General features: G+C 53.9%; 1 protein-coding gene across 4 annotated transcripts in view; it reads right to left on the bottom strand.

Annotated features, from left to right (window-relative positions):
* The window catches only part of Nphp4 (nephrocystin 4), an 85,651-nt gene that overhangs the window by 9,726 nt on the left and 57,081 nt on the right, over positions 1-18,844 (bottom strand). For all 4 annotated transcript variants that reach the window (XR_012907579.1, XM_075946903.1, XM_075946902.1 and 1 more), the window contains 7 exons: positions 18,268-18,384; positions 17,525-17,676; positions 17,223-17,414; positions 16,203-16,390; positions 9,636-9,796; positions 6,602-6,782; positions 2,228-2,353 (listed from right to left, as the gene is read on the bottom strand). Coding sequence is in view for 3 of the 4 variants with exons in the window: in XM_075946903.1 (XP_075803018.1) it covers positions 2,228-2,353; positions 6,602-6,782; positions 9,636-9,796; positions 16,203-16,390; positions 17,223-17,414; positions 17,525-17,676; positions 18,268-18,384 (1,117 nt within the window). In the remaining variant the exon portion in view is untranslated. The remainder of the gene's footprint in view (positions 1-2,227; positions 2,354-6,601; positions 6,783-9,635; positions 9,797-16,202; positions 16,391-17,222; positions 17,415-17,524; positions 17,677-18,267; positions 18,385-18,844) is intronic.

Here is an 18,844-nt window from a genome sequence, read left to right as displayed (position 1 = left end):
AAGTGGAGATGGGGATGGGGGGGATCACTGCTGCAGAGGCCTGCGTCTTAGGGACAGCTGCGTTAACACTAAGCCCTACCAGTGTGCAGGCATCTCCAAGTTCCTACCAGAAATGGGGTACCAATGCTGCTCTCAGCAGCCTTTTGGAGCGAGCAACCTCCTGTGGGCAAGCTCAGATCATGGACTCGTGAAGTGCAGAAGCTGACCTAGCCACAGGCAGCAAGGCAGACACTGCCTGTGCCGCCTTTCCATAGGGCGCTGGTGGAACTGCGGTTGGTGACAAGACCACGCTACAGACTAGAGCCCAGGCAGGGCGGGTCAAAGGGGGCACCTACCTTGAGTTCCGGGTCCTCCCCCACTTTCAGGTGAGAGTTTTCTCAACAAGCAGAACTTCTTGGGACCTCGCTCCCTTGTCACCACACAGAGCCAGCACCCCACTAAAGCACTCTGCATGGCAAAGCACAGCTGTCCCTCCACTCACCCACTGCTCCCTGTTTCCAGGTCCCTCCCCAACATTCCATTTTACATCCATATAATTGCTTTTTCAGTGCCACAAGCTGGCTTGGACATCTTAAGGGACCGCATGACTGAGTACTTTGTATATCAGAGTGCAGGCCTGCAGGAGGAAGCCCAGCCTGGAATCTGGTGTGAGTAGCCTGTGGCCATGGAGAAACAGCAGTTGGGGGCAGCCACGAAGCCAGGACTCAAGATGAGTTCAGGGGACAGCAATTCGCCCTAGCAGATGCCTCCCGACTCCAAAGCAACCAGAAATGGGGTTCTGGAGGGGTCACATGGGACTACACAGGAAAAACCTAGAACTTCTCAAGGTCTCATGTAACTTCTAATCCAGAGCTCCACCCCAGGGAACACAGGCTCTGGCAGGGAACCCTGTGCTAGCCACAGAGGCTGAAGGGCCTGACTCCAGTGCTCTCCTTCTCTCAATGGACCCTCACTCGCGCCGGCTTCCTGTGCGTCAGAGGGGCTAACTGGGAATGAAGCACAATGACCCCAAGTAGCGAACCCAGGCCCCACCTTAAACCTCACCCTAATCACCGGCACAATCACATGATCTCCCTTGCCTTAGCTCACTGAATGTTAAAAAGAGGGGCTGGCCTACAACAGATGGGACATACGTGGACTGGGGTCCCTTTGAGCACCTGCCGAGCCCACAGCCTCTTCTGTGGAGAATGCATAGTTCTACCTGTAGAGTCAGGAATTAGATGGGGAAGATTCCCACGGTCTAGTGACGTGGAGGTGAGAGAATTCACCGAGCTCCAAGCTGTGGCTCCAGCAGGCATCCCCTTCTCAAGCCACGGCCCAAGGCAGACAGAGCTGGGACCTCCCACACAAGGAAGAGCTGGGAGTCACCCTCTGTGACATCTGGGCGAAGGGCAACTCGGAGAGCACAGCCCCCTTTCCCTTCTGATGACAGCAGCTCACATTCAAGCTCTTGGGCCTTCACGTTTAAGGGAACAGAAAGACTCCAGAGTCCCCATGGAAGGTATTTTCCTCAAACCTAGGCCTTTCCCGTCCAGACTCAAGGCCCACATTCCCTAGCTCCATAAACGGTTGAGGAACCAGTAAGGAGCTTCTAATCTGCTTTTAGAAATGAGCGTCAGGGCTAGGGAGGTGGCCCAGTGGACAGCGTCTACTCTACACACACGAGGCCCTGAGCACCCATGTAAAGTCAGCTGTGGCAGCACACGCCTACAACCCCAGCACAGAGAGATGAAGTGAAGAGGATCCCAAGGGCTCGCTGCCTACTGGCCAGGCAGTCTAGCCAATCAGTGAGCTCTAGGCTCGGTGAAAGACCCTGCCTCGGAAAATAAGGTAAAAAGCTATAGACAGGCACTGCTGACCTCGGACCAACACACACGCATACACGCACATATGTGCACATACACATGCTTTTTATCTCTTCCCTGCGTGAGCAGCTCAGACTTAGGTAACTAGTAGAATTAATTACCATCTCCCTATAAGATAGCATGGTTGGATGCAGGGCCAAGCCTAGAGGAGCTTAGAGGTTCAACAGCCCTGTAAATCCCTGGAGCCATCATCAGGGACCCCAGCTGGACATAACCAGACAGCCTTGGATCCAGACACTTGGGCAATGGACAGCAATGTGAATCTACACACACACACACACACACACACACACACACACACACACAGGCTTCTGACTCACATACCCCATCTGCCACCCAGCATGTGGTCAGTCTCAACTCACGTCTGGGGCCTCCTGGTATGAGGAGGCTTCCCCCAGAGAAGAAGTTGGCTCCGTCGTTTGAGATGACCCGAGACCTGGACGGTGGCAGCGAACTGGAACTTCTTGCTCTCGGCTCACACACATGACCTAAACAAAAAGCACCCTCATAAGACAGGGCCCAAAACGGGGACTGGTAGACCAGAGCAGCTCTCCCACGTGGAGCCCGGGCCTGCAGGAGCCTCTCCATCTCCACTCTCAGACTCACACGTATGCCCAGGCAACAGCTGCTGCAGTCCGAACGTGTCCTGCCAGGGGCATCATGGGTAGGAGATGGGCTGTCTTTGCACTTCCTTCTCCAGGTTTGGACCCCCACCCCTGTCGCCACCACCACACATTATCTGATCACACACGGTTCCAGCGGAAGGCCTCCATTTTTGCACCGTCTTCCCCAGGCTTGGACACCTGCCCTCCCCCACCCGTAAGGGATTTCCATTTGATCACACAGTTTATTTCCTGGGAGAGCTGAGGCTCCAGCATAGGCCTCTCCACATGCAAGCAAAGGCGGAGAGGATTTCATACAGAGGCCTCTGCAGAGCAACAGGGGCCTCAGAGGAGGCTGGGCTACACTGCCTGCCAAAAGATCCAGAGTGTCGCTATGAGATGCTGCAAGCAGATAGAGCCCCGAGGAGGCAGCATCTGACCACAGACCCACAAGTCGACAGGGGTCAGTCCCTTGGGGTGAGACAGAGCCTAGCTAAAGAATCACACTCCAGACCGGACCACCCAACTGCCAAGGCACACCTGTGCTGAGCATCCTACCAACCTCGGCAGGGCAGGGTGGAGCAATGCTGGCACAGCGTCCTGACCGCCTCCTGGGACAGGCCCAGCAGGAACCCTTGCCCAGGCTGCCTGCCTCTCTGGTGTCCCCCTGCGCATCATGCCCTCCTGTTCACAGGCACCTCTTCCTCATTCTAGTGTACCTGCTCTCTACCTTCCTCCTGTCACAGGCATCTCAGCCTGGGTTCCCCCGCATGCCCGCAGCCCTCCTGGTGAGCCATGCCTTCTGTCTGACCCAGGCTCCCCTGGAGAGAGAGGCACTCCTTTTATCTCAGCTCCTGACAGACGCATCGTCATGGATGTGGGCAGAGTTGTACTGGGCTTCCATCCTCCGCACGATCTAACTGGTCTATAAGCAGCTAAAAACAGGTGGCCCCAAATTCAGGAACAGCAGCCTGGGTCTCAGATTCTACAGCTGGGAACCCCAGCTGTGTCAGAACCATGCCGACCATCCCTCCAGAAAGACGGGTGAGGGCAAAGACTGTGTAGCAGATCAAGGCTGAGAGGAGTCAGCGAGGTCAGAGAGCAGCTGAAGGGGAGAGACAGGAACTGACTCCAGCGACCACCTGGGAGAGGGTTCCCTAGGGCAGAGGGTATGCAAAGCCTCTCCCACCATTAGACGGTCTTTGTCATCCCTTGGCGGTCGGGTGCCTCACTGCCTCTCCAGCAGGTCAGAACTCTAGAAAGCACTGGAGCACCATCCTCCTCGCACCGCTCGTGCCTAGCTTCTGTGTCCAGTGTGAGTTACCACAGTGCTGGGTCCAGAGGGCAAGGCTGACCTGTCCCCAAACTCTTTTTCCAGCAGGGAGTCATCCTAGCCGGTGTCCTGGCAGCCCACCCTCATCCTGCCCCCATCCCAGCTCTGGTACTGGTTCTGTGGCCCGTGATAACACAACAGCCTCAGCTGTCACACGCTTGGGTGTCCTTGCTACACCCCACAGACATGCAGTCTCTGTCTCCCTGCAGATCTGCAGCTGTCCGCTTCTATCTGGAGTCCCCAAACTCCCATGTCCACTCGGCCCCCCTGGGTGCCTGCTTCCCACCCACACACTCAGAGCCAAGCCAGGCCCCTCGGCCTTGTTCCTTCTGGGTGAGTGAGACGCAGAGGGTGGCAGCTTGTGGACTGCAGGGTTTGGCAAATCCTCCGTCACGTCCCAGGGAATCAGTCCAAGATGGAACACGCCTGTCACCGGGCAGTGGGAACACTGCAGCTGGTGCACACTGACTTGGCAGGGGATTTGCACCACATGGGGAGAAGTTCAGGATTTCCCTAGCTTTCTTGTCGACCATCACCCAGTGGTCAGGCCTTGGGTCTATCCATTTCCCACCACAGTGAGCACTGCCTATGACATACACTGCTCCCAGAGACAAAGGCCAGGGAAGACACATTAGGTCAAGATTAGTCTGCTTGGCATGGGTAGATGACACCATTCTTTGATCTCAGGATCACAGAGGGTAGGCAGTGACACCAGCTCCAGCAGTGAGATGACCTGGGCACCGTCAGCCTGGACGAGGGATTCTGCTGGCCCTGGTGCTACCTCCCCTGGCAACAGCCATACGCACAGGGTCGGCTTGTTGATGATGGAATAAACTGTGTGGGATGAACTCACCTCCACGTGTGTTTTCAGAAACAGCACAAGGCAACGGTGTTGCCAACAGGCACAGTCTGCCATCCTAATCTGGCACAGAGTTTCTTCCCCTCTGGGGACAGAAGGTTATGCCAGAGTCACCAACTCATCTGCAGCACGGGACTCCCAAAGTGACTCCTCAGGTGTCAGTCCCACAACAGAGCGCAAGTTCATCATCATGGATGCTCTCTAAACCTAGGCTCTACCATCAGCCCTGCTGCCTGCATCCCCAAAGGCTTCTGCAAGAGGGCTCGCGAGGGTCCTGTCCGCCCCCTATCTACTTCAGCAGTGTAACTGGAGGAGAGGAAGGCAGTGTCCTTGGAGGACAAAAGACGGCATGAAGAAAATAGGCAAAGGAAGCCCAAGGGTCTGGGGGGAAAGCAGAGCGAGCCAGCAAGTCGGCAGGGGAGAGGTGGCTGCCGGCACCTACGTTCTGTCCCGTGCAGCCATCCCACTGTGAAGGAAACTGCGACCAGGCCGAGGTGTAGGCTTTGTGTCTGTCACCCTAAGGCCTCCACAGCCAGCATCCAATTTGCTGAAACGTGACTGCTACGCCAAACAGAATTACTGGTTCTATAGAGAAATGAAAGCCGTAACATTTCCGCTACCTAACAAAAAGTGAGGAGGGGGGGGACGGGTGGCCCACCGACACACTGCAGCACACTCGCCCTTCACGGGCAGCACGCACCAGTGTCCCTCGCGCTGGCTATCTCGGGCACTCCCCATGGGCTTATCTCCCTTTTGCAGGCCAAGTATGAAAATGACAGTTTAAGATAACATACAACGGAGCCCATCTTTCTTCAGAGATAAGATTTTCAAACTTGGAGCCACTGCACATCTGGGGCTGGTGAATTAAATATAAAAAGAGCCGCCGGGGTTGGAGCCGGCACGTCCTGTGGCTCCCCGAGTCGCTGGAGCTCCTGAGCAAAGCCCGCCTCTCACAGGAGCCTCGTTTATTTCTCAGGAACCTAATTGAGTTTTGCTGTTTCCATATTGTCTATTTTCCAAGCTGCCTCGGATTTACATCTGTAAACAAGCAGGCAGAAACCTCCAACCAGACTTAATGAGCTGTGCGCTCCCTCCTCTGCCACCGCAGCTCCGCAAACCCGTGCTTCAGCGCAGGCTGGATGTGGCCCGTGGGGCTCTTGGACATAAACCCAGGCTGGGTTTTGAGGAATGGGAAAATTCCTATTAAGATGGCAGAGATCTTGGTCCTGGTATAGCAAAGGCCTCCCACAACCAGTCCCTACACTTTCAGTTTCAGCAGAAAAATCACCCACCTTTTGGGGTTCCCTCAAGGGAGGACCACTAAGCATGTTGCCAGCACTGAAGGGTTCCCTACTGGCCCACCTCCCCAAGACAGGTGCCTGATCTTCTGTCCACAGACTTCTCTGTTCTCAGTGATGACCTCTGGAGAGTCCAGGCAGGACCACCCAGAGCCAGTCCCAACCACCTGCCCACGCTGGTCAGGTAGGGACAATAACAAGAGCAGGCTGCGTCTGTCCCTCTCCTGAGCCACATGGAGCCAGTGTCAAAAGAAATGCTCTCTTCCTTCTGTGTCCCTGAGCTACACAGAAAACTCTAGATATTCTCTCCTCTCTCTGATGGACAAGTTCTGGGGATGGAACTCTAGGTCGGACCCCCCAGGCACCTAGACACTTGGGAGTGATCAAGAGATGACCTGTGGACAAGCCGGAGAAGACTGGTGATTCTGAGCTCCCATTTGGAACCTAGACAGTGAACGCCTGCCATCAGCACAGGTGTGGGGGTCCAGATCTGGCTGGAAGCCACGCTCACTCAAATCTTGGTTTCCTACAAAGTGTGAGATGTCCGCCGTGGAGATACTACCTTCCTGCTCCAGCTAGGGAAGCTGGTGCTGGAAAAACGACACAGAAACAAGTGAATCGGGTGGAGCTGCCAGGAGTCTTACCCACATTGGCCAAGGTCAAGTGCAGGAGGCCCTTCACCACTGTGTGGACGCCGATGGGCTTGACGTTGCCGAAGCCAGCCACGTCTCCACTCACCACCATTGTCTCCTGCTCGTACTCGGTGGCCACGACCTCCAACTCATGGGAGACCTGAACAGCGGGCCGCCCTTGGCGGAGGAGGTGCTGCAGAGGGGAGAGAGAGAGAGAGAAGCCCTGGAGGAGGAGGAAGGTAGGTCCCTGCAGGGCGTCAGCTGTAGAGCTTGGGTCACCTACCACACTGAAGGGGAGATGAGGTCAGAAACATCAGCTTAAACAAAGCATAACCCAGTCTGCCCCCCGAATAAACACTGGGTGGCACTGTGGTGCACCAAGGGCCTGCCAGCTGCCTGGCAGGAGCCAGCCAGCCTCCAAAGGGAAGAAATGCAGGCGGCAGAACAAGGCAGGCACTGGCCCAGCCCCTCTCTGGAGAAAACTGGGATTTCATAGCAAAGGTGGCACAGGGACCAGGAGGAAAGCCAGGCCAAGGCACCCAGCAGAGCCCATAAGGACGGGATCACAGGCTAACTGGAAGAGGGGACAGATGGGGTCACAGGATATGGGCACCTCTGGACCGGGGTACCCTGTGTGCCAGCATGAAGCAGAGGAGAGACACAGAGCCCCGCCCCAGGATAGCATCCGTAGGGCTCTCTTGAGCACGTCTCTCCAGCTTCTGCCTGAGCCCATGCAAGCCTGAGCACTAGGGATGGAATCACAGGCTCCAGGCCAGCTTGGACCTCATCAGCTCATGTGCCCTGAAGCTTCCTCCTGCCAGACAGGAGGATAGAACCAGAATACAGTCCAAGCTTCTGTAACTCTTGACTCTCCTGCAGCCAGGAGAGCACCTTCCCTGAAAGCGAAGGTGCTAGGCTGAGCTACGGCTGCCAGCCCGTGACAACTGCACATCACAGCAAGCACACATGCATCCATGGTTCAAGAGCCCCTGGTACCAGAAAACAGGACAAGGCCTTTGGAGAATGACCCAGAAATATAGAAAACCATCGAGCGTTTGCAGGAAGCGAGGAGATGTGAACAGAACAAGGCATCGGGTGTCTGCTACAGCAGAAGGCTGGGTGCAAAGATGGGGCCTCTGCAGGGAAGGGCGTGGCTGCTCAGAGCCCATCAGGAGCAGAGCCTCGCGGGCCCCAGCTGCTCTGTGTATCTGAAGCCCTCGCTCCACTGCTTCGGAGGTGATATCGGGGCACACAGAGGCAAAGAGCAAGGGCATTAGAGTAAGGACTGTCCGGAGTCCCAGTTCTGATGGTTATCAGTGTGACTGTGAACTTGTCTCCACTGGACGTGGGTTAACAAGAGGTCACCCCAAAGTGGGCAAGGGCTTCCTTGAAAGAAGCATGGAGGCCATTAGGGCTCCAGCCACACAAGGAGGCCTTAAACCGAACATGGATCCTTCTTTGCCTTTTAACTTTAAAAGTTAAGTAGAGGGACTAGAGAGGCGGCTCAGCAGTTGAGAGCATTTGCTGCTCTTCCAGTTCAGTTCCCAGCACCCACAGGCAGAGCTGCCTGTAACTGTGGCTTTGGGGGACCCATTGCCCTCCTCGGGCCAAGGAATTTCCAAGGAGACAGACCCAATAAGGTAGCTCCAGCTGGGGCCAGGAAGAAGCCTCCCCACCCTCCATGCTTCTATAGCTGTCTTGTGGTTCCCTTATATCCTTCCTGACTCCTCTTTGCTTCAGATTCCACCTCCAGCATCTACAAACTATCCCTACCCAAGGAGCATCATCCTCACAGAGGACACCAAAGCCAGGGATGCTGAGTAATGTAGTATGGAGGGCCGGCTTGTTGGGGTTTCTGTCCCGCCCAGTCCCCCAGCCATTTAGTCACAGAGAAAATCAAACAGAGATCTCCATAAGATTATAAAACTGATTGGCCCATTAGCTCAGGCTACTTATTAGCTCTTGTAGCTTATATGAACCCATTATTCTTATTTATGTTAGCCACATGGCTCAGTACCTTTTTCAGCAAGGCAGGTCACATCCTGCTTCTTCCGTGATCTGGGCAGAACTGTGGGAAGAGCTTCCTTCTTCCCAGAATTCTCCTGGTCTCATTGTCCCACCTCTACTTCCTGTCTGGTTGACCCATCTATACTTCCTGCCTGGCCAATCAGCGTTTATTTAAAACATGATTGACAGAATACAGACAATTATCCCGCACCAGAGTAACAAGGTGGTTAGTGGAGGCAGGACAAGTTAAGAGAAGGAGAAGGAGGAAAAGAGGGGGGAGCTGGCACAGCCTCAGAGAGGAGGGTACTATTTGTGGGTCAGGCACACAGAGACAGGGGTGACAGTTGGAATCCATGGGACTCGGTGGACAATGTGGCTGGGATCTAGGAGGGACCAGCATTGATCATGATGACACAGGGCTGAGGCCGGCCCAGGAATTTTCACGGTGACCTTACGCTGATCCTCTGGGGTCCCCTTCACCACACAGAGAAAGACGGCTTGGGGAGAAAGCCCAGGGATGAGTGATGGATCTCAGTGTCTGCATGGGAAGAGTCTAAAGTCACTGCAGATGATGCAGAAGCTGGGGAGTAGCTCAGCAGGAGAGTGCTTGCCTGGCATGCACAAGGTCCTGGGTTCGAGTCTCCGTATAGGAAGGGAATAAGGCACGCATTACTGCCAATAGGAACCAGGTCACCTCCCCAAACCTCAGTCATTCCCCCTCTGATCAGACCAGCACCTGCCCCTAGACAGCCGACATCGTCCTTTTGGAAGAGTCACAAGGTGGCACACCTGACGAGTCACTATGGGAGACAGCTCACCAACAAACACACGGCCACAGACTTTAGCCTCCATGGAGAAGGCTGTACCCTCAGAGGGCAGAGAACACTGCACCGCCTGTCATTAGCCAACAAGAGGTTGGCACAACCTGGTGCTGGGCCGGGACCCTGCCGCTAGGGCACGGGCTGAACGGTGACCTGGCCCACAGCACAGCAGTGCCCTGCCCTGCCCCGCCCCTCCCATCCCATCGGCAGGCGGCTACCTTCATCTGGACGCCAGCAGACCCGATGAGGAGCAGAGAGTCTCCATCCCAGCAGTCGACTTGCAGCGTCTGAGCAGCCAGGTAGTGGGTGAACCAGTGCTGCTCGCCGGGCTTCAGGAAGCCGGGATCCACCATGTACCTCAGCTGGAAGCCGGGAGAGCCTGGAGAGAGAGGGCCCGGTGAGTCTACGAGTAATTGGAGCCATTTATCATCTTTACGTGCTGGAGATATTTCTGCTCTGGTCATGATCACTAATTTCTGCTTCCGTCACAATGACAGTTAATAAACACATTAATCAAAAGCATCATAAAATATCCAAATTAACAAAGCGAGGAGACTGTACTCTTTTCCAGTGTGCACAATAAGCTCCCAAAATAAGACTTATGGATTCCGCCGAGTCCTGATGATGGATGGGGACGGCAGCCCGTGAAGCTCACCAGGGAGTTTATTATTCTATACATAGAACTTCAGAAGAGTGCAGTCCACACGCAGTCACAACTGGGTCACACGTGCATATACACACACACACACACACGTGCCCACGTGTGTGCACAAAAGTTTCTGAACCTTCCCCCTGCTGGGCTACCTCAGTGTAGGACAATGGCCCTGAGAAATCCCAGGGTGCCTCTCTGGGGCTGCACCTACCAATCAAGCTGACTAACATGAGCTAGGCTGCGGCCTCTGCCTTCATCTTCCTGAAGAGACACGATCATTTATTCTGGATCGACAAAGCTGACACTGATATCATCGTTAGTTAAAGTGCACGGAGCAGCAATGCCGAGAGACACTCAAAGTAGCATTTTCCCCCTTCTATCAATAGTGCCAACAATATCTATGAAACCACAATGAGCAGAGCCCCCACCTCCAGCGAGAGAGCGAACAGCTCCTCATCCCTCCCCCCCCCTGAAGGTACCCGGTCTCATGTCTCAGCTGCATGGGCTGCAAAGACCAACATCCTGTCTGACGTCAAGACAGATGGCACCTTTTTAGTGAAGGGGGAGTGTGATGTCAGACGGCACAGCCTAGGATGTGGGGCTCCAGCCCTGAGAAATGGTCTGAGGTGAACCGCAGGCATGTGAGGTGAGGCCTGGTCAGGTCATCTCTCGGGGGGGAAAGCATGAGAAGAGCCAAGCGAAAACCGTCACACAGAAGACCGGTATGCACCACTGTGGCATCTCAGAAGGGATCAGACAAAGTCACCACCAACCCTAGCCTGGCCCTGCTGGCCAGTCCTGAGCCCTCAGCTTAGGACCACCCGTTCACAGACGAGAGCCTGTCCAGATCTCTCAGAGACGGGCTCTGAAGCAGCCTTGTGGGTACCAAAGCCTGGGCTTACCACAGTGTCAGACCAAGACCGCGGAGCAGTGCTGGGAGCAGTGCCAGCCCCAGAGACACGAGAGGCACAGGTCTGTCACACACTACCTCAGCTTCTCCTGGTCCTGAGACAGACACCCTGAGTCCAGCACGTCCCAGGCTGGACCCTCATGTTCCCAGGTGGTGTCCTCCCAACACCACCCGGCTGGCTCTCCTGCTCCATCACATGCTATCCACCAGCTGCCAGGCCCCTTCGATGCTACCACCAAGTCCTCTCTCAGCAAACCCTGTGCCATGCCAGATGCCAGGCCGTGCACAAGGACCATGAGGAAACAGGACACACAGGACCTATGTCTGTGTGGCACTAAGGTGGAGGATTTGCCACTGGGCAGGAGTCAGAGCAGCAGGCCCGGGGCTGTTTATTCTGGCACCTGCTGGCCAGTCATAACAAGTTAGCCATCTCTTCACACTGTGGGCACAGCCCACTGTGCTCTCGACCAGCCAAGACCAATAGCTCTTTGGCTGCCATGCCTGGAACTCCTACAGAAGACCCTTTGAGAGCCCTGTGTCATCCTGAGGGCTCAGAAGCTATGATGCCACACTGAGAGAGGGCCCACAGACAGGGGTACTGTCCTTCCAAAGTGTGCAGCCCTCACCACTTACTATCTGTGCCCTTTCTGGGTAACATCCTTGTGGCTTCCTCACCCAGCCCCACACATAGGCCCAAGTCTTGGTGAACACTTCGGACACTAGTGTATTTCCTGATTCAACCCGGCCACTACTTCACGATTCATAAATGCCTCCTACCACGGACAGGACAAGACTCATTCAATCTAGATGACATCCAAAGTTCAGGATGAACCCCCAAAGCTGCGAATACCTAGGCACCAAGTAAGGCAGAAACGCAGGTGCACAAGGGGGCGGGGACAGAGGAAGCGTGACAATGGCATGTACCCCTTTCTGTTCAAGGGCAGATCTAGCAGCCCACAAAAGAGGGAGGATCCAGTACCCCAGGGTCTACCTACCCCCCAGACAGCCGTAGAGAATGCCAAGCAGTGAACCCTAAGAACAGAATGTGAGCTTGTTCAGAGCATCAAAGAAAACCTGAGTACAGCCCGTAAAGTAGAAATGATTCAACTCCGATCTCTGAATACCACACTATAAACTAGAAATCGTTAATAAATATTTAATACAAACAAATTCACAACTTAATCCTAAGTAGCTATGTTAAAGGGAACACAGAAAGGTTCCCCAGAAAGCCTAACTTAGTGGCACACACCTGTCACCCCAGCACTGGGGAGGTGGAAACAGCAGGATCAGGAGTTCAAGGCCAACCTGGGCTACAAAGTGAGTTCAAGGCTAGCCTAGGCTACATGAGATCCTTTAGGAAGGAGGTAGAGGTTTTCTAGAAAAACAATGAAAGCCAACTTGTCAGAGTGAGAGTGAATGAGACACATTACAACCATCAGAGAAGAATTCATAGCCCTGCATACCATTTATCTATAAAACCAGAAGATTTAAGAAAAATGAGTTAAGTGAGGAGAGAAAATTGGCAAATTGATGATCAAAAATAGCAAAAAGAGAGGCTGAAAAGATGGCTCAGAAGTTAAGACCCAGTTTGGTCCCCAGCACCTACATGGTTCCAAGGTGCCAGACGCCCTCTTCTGGCCTCCATGGGCACTGCATGCACATGGTGCACATAATACACAGTGACACACATGTACGTGTACACACACACACACACATATTTAACAAAAGGACAGAGAGGAGAAAAAGGAAAGGATGAAGAAAATCCTGATGTTTAATTAAATAGGAAACAAGAAACAGCCACAGCCCGTAGAAGTAAGGCTGCCTCTGCTCTTTGCTCCCTCGTGTCCTGTGATACTGATGTTTTGTTATCTTAATGCTTTATCTCTGGGAGAGCATCTGGGCAGTTCCAACCGTCCCGCCATGATTAAAGCTTCTGAAAACATTGTGTCTGGTTTTTAAAGTGCACCGCAATACAGGGCTTGTTTCAAATAAGTTTATTTTTAAGCTGATACATAAGAACATAATTATATGGATGAATCAGCATTTTATTAACCCAATACGAGTGACAAATCTTTACAGTGTGTAAGAATATTGTCCCACAGCACGCAACTTTGCTGGATATGGCGATCTTAGTGCCAGTTGCCTCCTCTCAGAGGGTCTGAAACACACCATACTCCAGGCTGCCTACTAACTTAAGAGTCAAGGCCAAAGAGTTGGAACCAACAGTGCCGAGGAAGCATCTCCAAAGACATCCTTCCCTGGCCTTGGACCTCCATGTAGAGTGACTTCTTTGGCTTCTCTACTCTGGTCTTCAGAAAGGGGCAGCCCATCCAATGGGGGAAGGGAGGACAGGGATGTTCCACCCTCCTCCATCCAGGCCTGATGCAGGAACAGCAGAGGCTGGAGCCCAAGAGGGCTCAGACCAGCAGAAAGCCTGTGTTTGACCACAGGGGGCCAGCCTGCTATTACAGCTGACCCTACCACAGGGACCAGCCTGCTATTACAGCTGACCCTACCACAGGGACCAGCCTGCTGTTACAGCTGACCCTACCACAGCACTGCAGAGGCGGAAGCCAGGGGCACAGCTGGTTCTCAAGCTGCACATTCCCAGAACTGCTTTGTTATAAATGAACATGAAAGAAATGTTTTCTCTATACTGCCTGGCACCATTAATTCCGACCTTGGAAGGAAACTGGGAACTCTGGCTCTTGTGCCTGTGATCCCCAGGGTGACCACCAAGCAGAGCCCTCCTGCTCTGTTCTGGAGGCATTCTTGTCCACCCTCCTGTTACGTTCCTCCCAACACGAGGCGTTGTCGGTTGTTCTGTTTAAAATTAGCCACTTCCAGTCTTATTTCTGCACAGACTCATCGCTAGGAGTGTGTTCTGATCTTTCTAATCAGTTCAGAAAGTTTGGGGAAGGAGAAAGCATGGCAGAGAATGGCATACAATCTGACGTAGTAACTCTCACGTGAGCACACACCTCTGACAGAAGCCGCAGCACCTCCACATGCACCGCCACTGTGCGTTGTTCTCGTTCCCTGCGAGTTCTGAGAACCTTCTTCTCAGGCTGCATGTCCAGCCATCCTCATGGATGTGTTTCTGCCGGAGAGGTGTGCGGGACTCTCCTGTGCCACAGGGCTTGCCCTTTCCCCGTTAGCCTGGCAACATTTCTTCCCCCACTCGTGCTGCGTTGTGTGAATGCCTCTCAGACTCAAGTCATTTCCCTCGTGCACGATCCCCCATGACTCTCGCCCTCCTGTATCCGAGCCATGTCTGTCTGTCCTGGGTTTGGAATTTGAGTGCAGTTCCCCCATCAATGCCCACATCAAGGAATGGCAGCAGTTCAGGCCCTAATGTGGTCTCATGAGATTGACCCCTGCACTAACGGGAAAATGCATCAGATATCTTTCTGGCCTGTGTGATTTAAATCCATCAGTGTATAATGAGACCTGGAGCAGTAAGCCACTGCCACTCGGAGGACACCAAAACACCACACCACGGTTTATCCTGCCTGTCCCAAGTGAGCCACGTCTGACAGGTGGTGAGATGCACAGATCATGGGAGCATTTGCTTGTCAAGCAGAGGCGTCCTCTCCAGAGAAACACTCAGCCACATGCAGTGGGCACAGTCAGTGACCACAGCACCACTGAGATAGCCCACGCCCAGGGGCACACACAGTGACCACAGTGCCACTGAGAGAGCCCACGCCAAGTGGGCACAGTCAGTGGCCACAGCACCACTGAGAGAGCCCATGCCCAGTGGGCACACACAGTGACCACAGCGCCACTGAGAGAGCCCATGCCCAGTGGGCACACACAGTGACCACAGCGCCACTGAGAGAGCCCATCCCCAGTGGGCACACACAGTGACCACAGCGCCACTGAGAGAGCCCACGCCCAGTGGGCACACAGTGACCACAGCGCCACTGAGAGAGCCCACGCCCAGTGGGCACACAGCGACCACAGCGCCATTGAGAGAGCCCATGCCCAGTGGGCACACACAGCGACCACAGCGCCATTGAGAGAGCCAGCGCCCAGTGGGCACACACAGTGACCACAGCGCCACTGAGAGAACCAGCGCCCAGTGGGCACACACAGCGACCACAGCGCCATTGAGAGAACCAGCGCCCAGTGGGCACACACAGCGACCACAGCGCCACTGAGAGAGCCAGCGCCCAGTGGGCACACACAGCGACCACAGCGCCACTGAGAGAGCCAGCGCCCAGTGGGCACACACAGCGACCACAGCGCCATTGAGAGAGCCAGCACCCAGTGGGCACACACAGCGACCACAGCGCTGTCAAGAGAGGAGGCCAGTGCTGCAAAGGTGTCACATCACAACCACAAAAGCTCCTGTAAAAACCAGAGACGGGCATCTAAGCCCACACCTGACCTCACCCCCAGGGCCCAGAAAAGGAGGGAGCAGAGAGCATATGGGAGCCACTGCCACAAGACAGAAAGTGAGTCTAGACTGTCACAGACGCTCACAGGACAGCACGGCTCACAATAAGGAAAGAACCGGCCTCACTACAGAGAGCACAGTCGACAAGTGAGAGCACCACCCACTACAGCAAGGAACTCCAGCTGTTAGTCTTTAATTACAATTATACACAGACACACACACACATGTGCACAGCAACACACACAGACATACAGACAGACACACACAGACATACAGACAGACACAGACATACAGGCAGACACACACAGACATACAGACAGACACACACGCACACACATGGACACACTCACACAAACAGACACACAGAGACATACACAGACACACTTACACAGACAGACACAGACATACATGCACACACACAGACACACTTACACAGACACACACAGAGACACAGACACACACACAGACATATAGACACATGCAGGTACACACACAGACAGACATGCACACGGACACACACACAGACACACTTACACAGACATAGACACAGACACATAGACACACACATACAGACAGACACACAGACATGCAGACACATACACATACAGACACACAGAGACACACACGGGCACACATACAAAGACAGACACACACATATATACAGACACAGACACATAGATACACACACAGACACATTCAGGCACACAGACACAGACACACAGACCCACATGCAGACAGACACACAAATAAAAAGAAAAGGAATTATAAAAATCACAGCCCCACATAAAGTCTAGCAAGGCATTCTTGCATCCACCACTTACCAGCATCAAAGGAGCCGTCTTTGTTAATGGGGACGAGGACGTGGGACACGGAGCTGGAGCTGCTCTTGCCTGTCCCATCCAGCTTCACCAGCTGCAGGCGTGGCGTAGTCTCAGGAGGGAAACGGTAAAACTGGAAGGTGAAATACACGGTCTGTGGCCATGGTGCTCCTGGGCAGTCCTGGGCCGCTCTGAACACAACAACAGGGAATAATCAGACATCCCAGCGTGGGACATGCCCAGGGACAGGACAGGTTCCTCAGTTACTGCCAAGAGCAGCTTTGTCCTCTCGGAGGACAGGATGGTGGCTATTCCAGGTGCCATGACCTCCTGGCTGGAGGAGCTGCTGTGGGCAACGCTGGAGTCTGAGAACTGGGCATGCGTGGGGCAGGTTTAAATTAGCCCAGAAGACCGCACAAGGTGGTGAAAACAGTCAGTCTGGAGTCAGGATGAGAAAAACACCAATGTTTAAGATGAATGTAACTGATTACTGATTCAGTTGTGGTGATCTGAATGAAATGGCCCCCATAAGCTCACAGGAATGGCAGTATTAGGAAGTATGACCTTGTTGGAGGAAGTGTGTCACTGTGGGGTGGACTCTGAGATCTCATATATGCTCAAGTCATGCCCTGTGTCTCAGACCACTTCCTGCTGCCTGCAAGGTCAAGATGTAAGAACTCTCATCTGCTTCTCCAGTACAGTTGTCTGCTTGCATGCCACCAAGCTTCCCATCATGATGACAATGGACTGAACCTCTGAACTGTAAGTCACCCCGCTAAATGTTTTCCGTTATAAGAGTCTCTGTGGTCATGGTGTCTCTTCACAGCAAAAGAAACCCTAAGACAGTCATTATACACCATAGAGCCATATCAGACTACAAACCACCCCATAAACACACACAATTACTACATGCATCAATTAACTCAGAACATTGATGGCCCTGTCCCAGCGGGCAAAGCCTGAACATGGACCATGCTGAGAGTCAGATCGTCGGCAGGAGGAAGATGGGCACCTGGAAACTACCTGCTGAAGGCCAGAAACTGCAGCACTATCTCATTCCCTCGAAGACAGTCTGACTCTTCCTTCTGAGGGTTGAATCTCACAGGGTCAGTGGGGTTGACGGCTTCCACCGGCTGCTGCCTGGCATCAAGGATCTCAGGAAAGCCGGATGACTGCAGGAGCGCCATTGCAGCTCTCGAGAGCTGGCTTCTAGAGCTGAAGTAGAAAAACCCCTCAGTCCAAATCCCAGGCGGTGCCGTGCACACCTCTCCACGAGAGCCTGCTCATCAAAACCAGAGGTCCCAGGCCTCCCCACCGAGAATTACCTCCTGCTCTGGGCCCCCACAACAATGGGGGCCTGCAAAGGAGTGAAGGGAAGTTCCTGGAGATGATCAATGACGGCAGGGGTCCCCAGAACCAGGGACGTCTGGCTCAGGTCAGCTTCCAGGTGGGAGACCCTGCCCTCTAACATGGATTCCTGCAGAACAAAAGCAGGGCTCAGCTGTGCAGTGAGGCCCCAGAGGAGCTCAGGCCCAAGGGTTTACTGCCCCAATGACTTCTGGGAGGTCATCAGCGCAGCAACTATCAATACAGGAGGTTTTTAACCTCAGGTAAACAATGACTGATTTTAGCATCTGTCCCATGCAATACTTGGGCCAATTTAAAAATTAAAAAAAAAATCCATTTTTTAAAATTTTGTTTTTTATCTTTAAGTCAAGGCTAACCAGTCATTCTACATTTTATACAGCAACATCATCTGTGAGTTACAAAGCAACGAGGAAGAAACCACAAATGTCATGAGCAGGCCAGTGTCACAGAGACACCTGATATCTGAACACCAAATGCCAAGCGGTTCAGCAAGACACCACATTCCTGTTTGGTCCCAGAATGGTGGCAAAGGTCTAAGGTGGAAAGTCTGGTACCACCTACCCCTCCAATCCCACAGCCCACATCACAAAGAACACCCCAAGGCCTTGGCACCCAACCAAGCAACCATCAGACTTCCTTCCCATCAGGAGGTGATGAGCTTGTGTGGGAGAGGGAAGCAGGACAGGATGGGTATACTTACTGCCTGGAGCTGGGGACCCTGAGGGGACTGAGGGCTGTCCAGGGCCTGAGGAGGGATCTTGGAAGAGCTGCGTGGAGTCAGAGACTGTGGGGAGGCCGCCAGCTGGGAGAGCGAGAGCTGCAAGACAAGAGTTCTTGGGTGAAATGCTCCGAGTATACCAGTCAATGCACGGAGCCCCCAGCACAAGCATGTTTGCGCAGACCCTGTGGGAGAGGAAGACATACAGGAGCCCACACGTGCCCATGCAGACCCTGTGGGAGAGGAAGACACACAGGAGCACACACGTGCCCACGCAGAGCCTGTGGGAGAGGAAGACACACAGGAGCACACGCGTGCCCACGCAGAGCCTGTGGGAGAGGAAGACACACAGGAGCACACGCGTGCCCGCGCAGACCCCGTGAGAGAGGAAGACACACAGGAGCACATGCGTGCCAGGGCAGACCCTGTGGAAGAGGAAGACACACAGGAGCACACACGTGCCCATGCAGACCCTGTGGGAGAGGAAGACACACAGGAGCACACGCATGCCCATGCAGACCCCGTGGGAGAGGAAGACACACAGCAGCACACACGTGCC

The sequence above is a fragment of the Microtus pennsylvanicus genome, chromosome 13, assembly GCF_037038515.1.
Source record: "Microtus pennsylvanicus isolate mMicPen1 chromosome 13, mMicPen1.hap1, whole genome shotgun sequence".
NCBI classification, from domain to species: domain Eukaryota; kingdom Metazoa; phylum Chordata; class Mammalia; order Rodentia; family Cricetidae; genus Microtus; species Microtus pennsylvanicus.
This window is presented reverse-complemented; position numbering and strand designations above follow the sequence as displayed.